This window comes from Anguilla anguilla, chromosome 10, assembly GCF_013347855.1.
Source record: "Anguilla anguilla isolate fAngAng1 chromosome 10, fAngAng1.pri, whole genome shotgun sequence".
NCBI classification, from domain to species: Eukaryota; Metazoa; Chordata; class Actinopteri; order Anguilliformes; family Anguillidae; genus Anguilla; species Anguilla anguilla.
This window is the reverse complement of record NC_049210.1, coordinates 3,005,281-3,015,276: the sequence shown is the minus strand read 5'-3', so window position 1 is coordinate 3,015,276 and position 9,996 is coordinate 3,005,281. Positions and strand designations below refer to the sequence as shown.

Below are 9,996 nucleotides of genomic sequence, written 5' to 3'. Positions count from 1 at the left end.
TTCCTAAACAGAACGCGCTCGTTTGCTACAGCTGGAGTAATATGAGAACTGGCAAACATATCTGCTGGAACAATAAGAACGCACTGCAAGAACCAAAAGTAAGTGCATCCATATTTGCATGTTTTGCTTTGATCTGGTTTCTTAATATAAATGTATACATATGTTGGCTACTATTTATTAGACAATAAAATAACTTCAAAGTGATCAACTTCAACTTCACTTCAACTGATTTCCAAAAGTAGCCTAATCTCTGTGTAAGATATACTTTAATTCCATACTGCGCACCAGTGGAACTGTATGTCGTTAAATTGGTTTCATTGCATGAAATTAAATCTGAGATTTTAAAGTTCCGCGAGAATTCTGCAAACGCCCTTTGACCGACAGAGCTGGAACAATTTGGTTTTAGCTGAAGACTTGCTAGTTAATTTGAACCTAACTTTGAAGCATGTGGAAAATGGTATGGTCCACCTCTGAAGAAACGTTTTGCAGTAGTGCTAACTACCCGTGATGCAGAGATTGCACGCTGTCATAGTAAGATAATTATCTAGTACGATATACCGCTTGTTCATTTGTTTACTTGTGTGTGCGCGTCTGGTTGGCTTTAATTGCTGACAGATACCAGCAACTTTCCTTGTTGGCTCTGAGCTACGTGAACTGACCACACGTGAATGGTTGTGGAATTTATTGTGTTCTTTGTCGGAGCACGACTTGTTGTCTTGTAAGTTCCAAATGGGAGGCGGGGGGGGGGGGGGGGGCTATGTTTCCAGGGTGACCCTTGTCTTTCCCTAGGCTGCGGAGAGGGGTGGAGGGGTGGGGGGCCGGGGGGTCTGTATGTCAGCCAAGTTATCACTGACACGAATCCACACAATCACCGGAAAAAGCCGCCGAGGAGAAACCTGGGAGATATTTTACTGAATATAAAGTGAGAAAATGTAAATAGTCACAGCTGCATGTAGGCTACCACTGACAACAGTCTCCCAGCTGGCACCTGGACCTTTAACGTCTTTGGTTCGTTTTTGTCCAGTCAGTTGTTCCGGTGCAGAACGTACGGCTTTTAAACCGATGCAGAACCGATGTCCGCGTGCAGAGCCGCATCTTCGGTCTCCACTAAGCGCGCGCCCCAGGCGATGTGGGTCAGTAAGGACGATGCAGTATATTTCCAACAAGCTTGGCGGGGCTGCCTCGCGAGGACAGTCGCCCCGGTATGACCGCGCGAGTTCGAACGGGGCGAGTGGCAGAGAGTTCTCTAGAAGGCAATTTGCTTTTGAAAGAAGTAACGTTGGCCTGTGAAGCGAGCAGCGTTGATTGCCTCTGGCTTGGTCTCTATTTCTTAGTTTGGCATAGCTGCAAAGGCGTCCTGTGTCAGAGCTGTCTGGAGCTATGGCCTAAGCTAACCCAGCCGGTGGAAGACCTAGTATATGTGACACCAGGGAAGCAGGGCTGCTTTAAATGTGTTCTAAAATGCTCAGAACTGAACCGTGCTCTGTGACCCATAAGCATTGGCCCTGGCCTTCTAAATAGCCCAATCACCACAATGGGGTTCTGGCTTGCTTTGCAAGAAGGTATAAATGTTACACCAAGAGGCGAACAGTCCCCTGTAGGGTGAAACCGGAAAGCTGTCTGTTTGTTATAAGGCACTGCTAGGCATGAAAACCGCTCGGAAAGGCCTCAGGTCATGAACAAACGACAGCCATTCTTCAGGCGCTGTAGGTTGACCATTGTCCGCCTGTACAGAGCGCTGTGTATCATATACAGTGTTTTTGACATGCCTATAGTACCGCCCTATAATAAGCAGACCGGATACTTGTTTCGCTTTACGCTTGACTGCCCACCTCTTGTTGTATGGTGTGTACCTTCTGAATAACCCTAAATGCTAACCCTGCTATTACGCTCATTCATTACTGTTACATGAGAGGAATAACAGTTTTCCAGGTGGACTGTGACACCTGGCGCTTTCTCCTTTGATGTTCAAGGTGTTTGCGGTGCTACTGTAAACGGAGTCTGGCTTTAGGTTAAAGCCATGCATTCTCCGACGAGAAGCGCTTTTTGTAATCGCCTACCATTCATTTCAATGGGAGCCCGATTTTTCGCGACCGCAAGGCATTGCCAGCCATCCCAGCATGCCTTGCGGGCGCGAAAAATCGGGCTCCCATTGAAATGAATGGTAGGGGATTACAAAGCCGCTTCACGTCGCGCGACTTTAACCGTACTTCCGTTGTGTTTCTCAGCCGCTGCCCTGCAGCCAATCAGAAGTGGGCCGCGTCCGTCCACGCGCCTCGCAAGATGGCCGACAGAGATCAGGAGGGGCCGGGGGAGACGGGAGAGGACACAGACGAGCTGCTTTACTCTGGTATCACGCCCTCACACTCATTCATGTTTGGTTTAGGATGTGCATTTCCTCTACATAGTGATGGCCTGATGTGTTTTTTTCCACACACATCGCGCTATACAGATATGTTTGATTTGATCAGATGTTCTCTCCTCTCTCTCCCCTGCTCAGATGTGGAGGCAGAGGTCCGGGGTTCGGGGCCCGCTCACGCCCGGCCGCCCCGGGACCACTGCGACCTCCTCCTGGACGCCATCGACGCCCAGCTGAGCCGCTTACAGGTGAGCCTCTTACTGGTGAGCAAGGCTCTGTGCGCACCTGCGCCAGCTGAATAAAATCATCCCGGTTGGCTTCGCTAGGTTTAGGATCCGCCCCGCCCTCAGAACTAGAGCTTTAGAGCTGGATCGGTCACCTGCGAGGTCCTTAATGTTGGTGTCTCACCTGTCTGTGACATCATTAATGTTGGTGTCTCACCTGTCTGTGACATCATTAATGTTGGTGTCTCACCTGTCCTACTGTCGAAATGTTTCCAGGCCCAGAGCCATGTTGTCAGAGCCAGAGAGGATGGTGGGAACAGTAAGAGAATGACTCACAACAGCACAGGTAGGCTCGATCTCTCAGGAAACAGACACACCTTGAAATGGCATTCTTTATGCCTTTAACATCGGTAATACCGTTAACATTATTGACTTTGGTCTTTTCACAGGATATGTTGATGATGCTAAAAAAATGAGCATTACTGGTGTTATCCTTTAACCTGTCCTCCATGTTTGAGCCCTGTATGCCTTGCTTTTTTATTTCTTATGTGCTGAAGCGCTCGGTCAGAGTCAGTCTGTGAGCAAGGACACCGGGTTTGGGAGTACCCTCCACACCAATGCCACCTCCACCCCCCCTCTCGACGTGGGACACTCCGTCTCCGAGACTCCAGACCTCTCCTCAGGTAACCTTATAGAACTGTTTGCAGTGTTAGCCCCGGCAAAATATTAGCCTGCTGATTGGTGGGGGGGGGCCCTGCTTTGCCAGAAAGCTTCCATCTCTGGACAGTGGCTCACAGAATGAACCCATGGCTGAAGTCCAAGAACCAGTCCTGAAACAGCAACCACTGGAACATTTCACATTTATCAAGAACAGAACGACTTAGTGACCCGGAGAACAGGCGCTTCCCCTGCTGTCATGCCCAATAACAGATAACGTCCCGGCTCAGCCTCCCCACACCCCCCACGCCTCCACATTCATTTGGAGCCCCGCCCCCCCTTACTAACCCGGACTGAATCCAAACTCTCCACTCGCTGTTTCCTTCACAGAGAAGCAGTCAGGAAGCAGGGGCCCTGACTCTGCAGAACAGGAGGAGGAGGAGGAGGAGGAAGAGGAGGATGATGGGGGAGCGGCGGCGGGGGAGGCCGAAGAGGACTCCGAGCGGAAGCGGTGCCTCTGGAGGCTGGAGCGCCTGCTGGGACGGGCGGAGGGCGGGTACGGGAGCCCGCCGCCCCGCAGAGAGGACAGCGTCCGCACCGAGGACTTCGCCGCCCGCTTCAGGGAGGAGATGCTGGAGCCGCTGGGCGGAGTCAGAGCCGAGGGGGCGGGGCCTGGGAGCGGGAGCTCAGGGGAGGAGCCAGCGGGCGGAGTCAGAGCCGAGGGGGCGGGGCCTGGGGGCGGAGCTCCACTGGGTCTCTGTGAACAGAGCACACAAGCACAGCACTCCCAACTCCCACCACCAGGGGGCGATAGTGAGCAGTCAGGAGACACAGCCTCTGAGCAGGTTGAACTGTCCCAGGGCCAGCCACCCCAGGGATGTAAAAAACGCAGTGTCCACCAGGAGTCCCGTCCCATTGGAGGAAGGAGTGTCAGCATGACTGCTTTAACAGATTCAACCCCGCTATGTGTCCACAAGAGGCCTGGGACTGCCCCAACCAGCGATGGGACCAACTGGACCAGTACACCCCATGCAGAGGGGTCAGGAGGTGGGACCACGGCTTCTTTAAAACCCAAATCAGACACTCTAGCGCAGAAGGTTAGCGGGTCCGGGACTCGAATGATGTCGAGGTGTCCGAGCTGGCCTGGACCCACCCCAGAACCCACAGAACGAGAACTCAAACTCCGTATCCCCTCCCCTGGCTGGACCCCCATCTCCCGCCGTTCCCCGCAGAGGGACACGGAGACCCCCCTCTGTGCCCCACCTCCTGTGCCTTATGACCCCCCCTGCCCCGGTCCCGCCCCGCCTGACTGCACCGACGGGGGCCTGCCGGAGGTTCTTGGCCTGGCCGGTGAGTCGGCCCAAACCACCGGCGCTGCCGTCCGGGTCCGGCACAGCTGCTCCTGGTAGCGCCGTGTGGATGTGTGTTTACTCAGCCTGGAGCCCCATGTTCATTCGTCATGGGCTCGGCTCCTCAACCCTGGTCCTGGATCGCCACCTGCTGGCCCCTTACTGTTAATGCATTTAATGTGTGTTCATTTAATGTGTTTGTTAATTGCGGTTGATTTCCATCCATCCACCCATCCATCTATACCCGCTTATTCCTGGTCAGGCTCACGGGAGGTGCTGGAGCCCATCCCAGAATGCATTGGGCGAGAGGCAGGAGCAGTTGATTTACAGTTTAAAATAAATTTAAAAAACCTAAAAAAAAATTTTTTACTCACCTCAGCTGGTCCCTTAGATTCTGAATTGGGTGTTGAGTGAACCAGCTACCAATTCATGGTAAAAATGAAAAACCAGCCATCTTGCAGTTCTCCATGACCAGTGTCAGATGGCGTCCACACGTGTCTCTTTCCCGTTTCAGGTTTCGGTTCCGCTCCCGGCCCCCCCAGCAGCAGTGGCACCGGTGTCCTGACAGCGTCCCGGTCCAGTGTGATCACCGCGGAGACAGAGGGTGTCACGGGCCCCCCCGCCCGTCCCGCTGTCAGACACCTGGCAGGTACTGCACACGCACAGGTGTGAGAGTCCAGGTCCCGAAAGTAAAAGTCCTCCCCAGTATTTTGATCCAACCACCTGGATTTGCTAATTAGTAGAATTCTTCAGCCAGGAGGCACTGTAGAGCTAATTAAATCGGCTGGCTGAGTTCATGGGTGGAAGAAACACGTGGCGGGACTTTTACTTTCTGACCCCTAAATTTTCCACCCCTGTGCCCACATCCTGCCGCTCAACCTCTTTCTCTCACTACTGCAAGGCTGATATTCACCCGCTTAGCATCCTGACAGCCTTGCTGTAAAATTATAGCAAGGGCGTTACAGTGATGAACCGTTACACAGAGAGGGCCGTCTCTGCTGAAAACTGCACCTCTTCAAACCCAAGAACCAAAATACCTGACCTTTCTGAAAATAACCTGCCTACACCTCTGTCTCATTCCACATTTGACGTTTGTACATTTTGTTAGGTGTAAGTCTTGTTGGTGTAACTTTGTGTTTCATGTCAGGTTCCCCCTTGCAGAAGGGATTTCAATCTCAATGGGGTTTTCCTGGTTAAAAAATGGTTAAATAAATAAAAGTGAAAAATAACGTTGTGTCTACGTGTGTGCGTATTTGTTTTGACCTGATGAAGACTGCGGTTTCCTCTCCCTCGGTGTGTGTCGTGTCCGCAGGCGTTCCTGTGAAGAGCTTCGACTCGGTGACCATCGACAGCGACCTGGACTCGGTGCGCACCGACCGGGTCCGGGAACACTTCCGGAAGGCTCTCCGCTGCGGTGCAGGTGTGGTCTGGGGGGGGGGGGGGGGGGGGGGGGGGGGGGGGCGTTGGGTCTGCAGTAAGAGGACGTGCTCCCCGTTCTCACGTGTGTCACACAGTGAAGGGGCTCTCTCCTCACTGCCTGTGCTGTCCAACTCTACTGCTGGATTCATCATCAGCTCCTATTTTGAAGGCATACTGTGCAGGATTTTTAAGCCTTGCTGTGGTCCTGTGTTTACAATCAAAGAAGTCTTCTCCTACTACAACCCCACCCACTCACCCTACATAACATAGCTAGCTGGATAGCTACGTTAGCCAGTGCATCATAGATAATCCCTTAGCATGGTGATTTTGTTATATATTCAAGGTAAAACAAGATGTGTGCGTGTGCGTGTATCTGAGGGTGTCACACTCACCTGTGTCCCCCTCCTGCCGTATCCCCCCCTCTCCCCTCAGCGGTCAGGTGTGCCCAGGGGAACCTGTACCTGGAGGACCTGTGTACTGACCAGAGTGACCCTGACCTGCTGCTGGAGCCAAGGTCAAAGTTCAGTGAGTCCATATGCTGCTGTTTACTCACATCACATTATGCTACATTCATTTAGCATATGTTCTTGTCCAGAGCAACTTACAATGCAAGAGGACAGACTGCAAAAAAAGTCTGTCTGAACAAGTGTTTTACTGTTGTAGTGAGTCTTAAAATCTTAATGTTTTTTCTCTCAAGTAGAAATTTTTTTTGCTTGTTTTAAGCTATTTTTTGCCTACCAATTGAAATTGTCTTATACCACTGGAAAATCTTGAAATTATTAAAACTGTCTCACCTCACTAGCAACCTTTTTCGTCTTACTCAGCAAACAAGTAATCAAAATAATATTTTAAGCCTAAATACATGAATAAAACAGTCGTTAAGATTGACTTTTTTTGTTTTTCGTTTTTTTTCCAGTTAGTGCATTCACCTCAGTTATATGAGCAGCAAACAACACTCATCTTTTATTTAACATTCTTGTTTCTTACCGTTTCTGTTTTTACTGCTACTGTCACGTTGAAAAATCGCTGTGTGTACTGTTTTAAAAAAAAAAATGTAAAAACATCGTCAGGCCTGCAGGCTCTGAGGCGGAATGTTCCGGATGGAAGCCGGCGAGTCAGAGCACCCCATAACTCCCGGAGGGGACCCCCCAGGTTGGAATCTCCGAATGTCATTACTCATCTCTCAGGTTCGGTTAAAGCTGTACCAGCCTTCTGGATAGAGGAATACACTGCAATAGACACACTGTATTTTTCTTTATTTTTAATTCAGTGATGAGAAATATATTTGTCGTTATGTTTTCCGTAATGTCCACATATGTGCAATGTATTGCAGTATGTTCAGTTTCCATAAGGGCAGCTTGACCTGGACAGCAGTCATATATTTATTTAAATGTCTGTACATCAGTATTAAATGCTGGGTGCCTCTTTCTGTTAAGACCCTGTTAGAGTGTACCGATGGGCCCCGTTGTCTGGGTTCGAACATTTTGACGGAAACTGACCGTCTGTCTCTCTGTGCGGCTATCTCTCTGTTAGCGCTGTGGTCAGGTACGACTGCTCAAACGATGAGGAAACTGACGAGGAAGAGGAGGCGGAGGAGGAGGAGGAGCAAGAGCACACGGGCCTCTCAGGACTGGACCACAGAGGGCTGGTGCAGAAGAACAGCGCCCCCTGGAGGAGACGGCCCGGCCGGTTAAGACGGCCGCACTTACGCACGGTGGGGCCGCTACATAATCCGGTTATGAGCATTTTACCTTTATCCTCTTTCTGCCCTGTTTGGAATCGGAAATTGAGCCACTGGTGTTCTCTTTCTCCACCTTTCTCTCCCTCTTTCCCCATCGCTCTATCTCTCTCTTCCTCCCTGTCGTTCTCTCTCTCTCTCTCTCCTCCTGTTGCTGTCTCTCTCTCGCTCTCTAATATGCTTGAAGTGTTTCCTCTTTTTACTCTCTACTTTTCATTCAACTCTTCGTTTATTGAAAGTGTTACGAGGTTAAACATTTATCGCCAGCGTTTATTGAACAAATTCAGTGTAATTTTATGGAAAAAGATGAAAGAATGTAATTTTCCCATGATTCCTTGTTTCAGTTGACTGGCGGGTGGCTGGAGGCGATGAGCGTAGACCGGCTGCTGCTGGAGGAAGCTCTCCACGCTCTGAGACAGGTGAGCTACTCTCCGTCACGGTCCTCTTCTGTGGGCTATACATGCGGCCACTGACAGGGGGCGCTGTTGCTACACTGCAGGTCTTTTTCTGTGGTTGGTGCCTTTTATGTGTCACCTTGGTTTAGTTTTGTGCTTGTTTTTTTGGGACATTTCCTGTTCTACTCTGTAATGCTCCTGTGTTCGTGTGTATGTGTGTATCTCTGTGTGTGTGTGTGTGTGTGTGTGTGTGTTACAGAACTGCCTAAGGGAGGAGGAGAGGTTGAAACAGAAGAGGGAACAGCTACATGATACGGAATTGTCCCTCACTACATTACTGCAACAGAAGAAGGTATATATACACTCATACGCACACATGCACACAAGGGTATTGCTGTGATATGCTTATAAATACAATTAGGCAGCCCCTATTTGTAATAGTAATCATTAAAATAATCATTTTTAAGCAATATGTCGGAACATGTTTCCTTTATTGGAGCCTCATCTCTGTGGTGTTACTGAGCTTCACCAACGTCATATCTGTGCTCATGAGCTCGTCACCCAATGAGGTTCCCCCGTGTGATCATGTGATCTCCCAGCATGCCTTGCAGGAGTTGGAGTACGCCCAGGAGAGGGCGGAGCAAGCCGAGCGTGAGGGGCGGGGCCTGGAGGCCAGCCTGAGAGACAGCCGGACGCTGGCGGACAGCACCAGGTAACAGACGCACCTGTCACTCACACGTCACTTACCCACGATGCAGTGCAGCCAGTGCAGGACCGTGTCGTCTGCGTGTGCCGCAGGTCGCAGCTGCGCGTGCTGCAGGCCCAGAGGGACGCCCATGCGCAGGAGCTGCGCGATCTGGAGGAGGAGCTGATTGCGCTGCGCAGGCACAAGGGGGCGGAGGCAGAGAAGGTACGGAACACACCTCTTGTTTCTGATTGGCTGATTGGTTCCTCTGCATGTACTGTTTGCATTAACCTATGAGGGCACCACGCTTACAGTTCAAACGAGTTTGTGGCCAATCAAATTAAAATGTACTCATTATCATGAAAGGTTTTGTGTAATGTTGTTTTTACACCATTCTCTGCAGGTGACTGTCCTTCAATTTATTAAATATTAACCAAATATTGAGCGGCTGATGAGCAGCTTGCTTTATACCGATGGTGATTGTGTGTGTTGTGAAGAACTGAAGCTCTCCTCTCTGTGTCAGAAGCTGCACGCCAGCGGTTTGTCCGTCCTGGAGAGGGAGGAGCTGGACAGACAGCTGGACAGCGCCAAGACGGAGCTGTTCGCCGAGCGGCGCCGGGCCCGGCACAAACTGGACTCCCTGCAGGAGGTATCTCCCAGCATGCAGCAGCAGGGCGTTCACCACGTATGACGTCATTGTAGTGCAAACTGCCTTTGCATCACGTCTAAATGCTGTTTTAACTTTTACATTTATTTAGAGTTAGTGTTTAATGAAGGCTGTGATCGGTTTTTGTGTGTCGATTGCATACGTGTGTGTGTGTGTGCGTGCGTGTGTGTGTCCAGAGGCTGGAGGAGACCCAGCAGGAGCTGGAGCAGTGTGGGGAGGAGGTCAGGGTCCTGAGGGCGAGTCACATGGGTCTGGAGGAGGAGCTCACTGCTGCCCAGAGACAGAGAGAGGACCTGGAGCAGGTATCACACACACTCACACTCACACTTACACTCACACACACACACGCACACACACACACTTACACTCACACACACACACACACGCACACACACACACAGACACACACACACACGCACACTCACACACACACAGACACACACACACACACACGCACACACACGCACACTCATGCACACAGATACACAGACACACACACACAA

At 50.8% G+C, this 9,996-nt stretch overlaps 1 protein-coding gene across 1 annotated transcript in view; it reads left to right on the top strand.

Moving 5' to 3' along the window:
* Nucleotides 1-633: 633 nt before the first annotated feature.
* si:ch211-102c2.8 (trichohyalin) overlaps nt 634-9,996 on the top strand; it is a 16,987-nt gene continuing 7,624 nt past the window's right edge. The window contains exons 1-17 of the mRNA XM_035379271.1: nt 634-718; nt 2,229-2,350; nt 2,501-2,607; nt 2,860-2,929; nt 3,141-3,266; nt 3,631-4,287; nt 5,104-5,238; nt 5,902-6,009; nt 6,441-6,533; nt 7,079-7,160; nt 7,542-7,722; nt 8,091-8,165; nt 8,401-8,493; nt 8,741-8,853; nt 8,940-9,051; nt 9,332-9,475; nt 9,670-9,795. Coding sequence (XP_035235162.1) covers nt 669-718; nt 2,229-2,350; nt 2,501-2,607; nt 2,860-2,929; nt 3,141-3,266; nt 3,631-4,287; nt 5,104-5,238; nt 5,902-6,009; nt 6,441-6,533; nt 7,079-7,160; nt 7,542-7,722; nt 8,091-8,165; nt 8,401-8,493; nt 8,741-8,853; nt 8,940-9,051; nt 9,332-9,475; nt 9,670-9,795 — 2,394 coding nt within the window. The 5' untranslated portion in view covers nt 634-668. The remainder of the gene's footprint in view (nt 719-2,228; nt 2,351-2,500; nt 2,608-2,859; nt 2,930-3,140; nt 3,267-3,630; nt 4,288-5,103; nt 5,239-5,901; nt 6,010-6,440; nt 6,534-7,078; nt 7,161-7,541; nt 7,723-8,090; nt 8,166-8,400; nt 8,494-8,740; nt 8,854-8,939; nt 9,052-9,331; nt 9,476-9,669; nt 9,796-9,996) is intronic.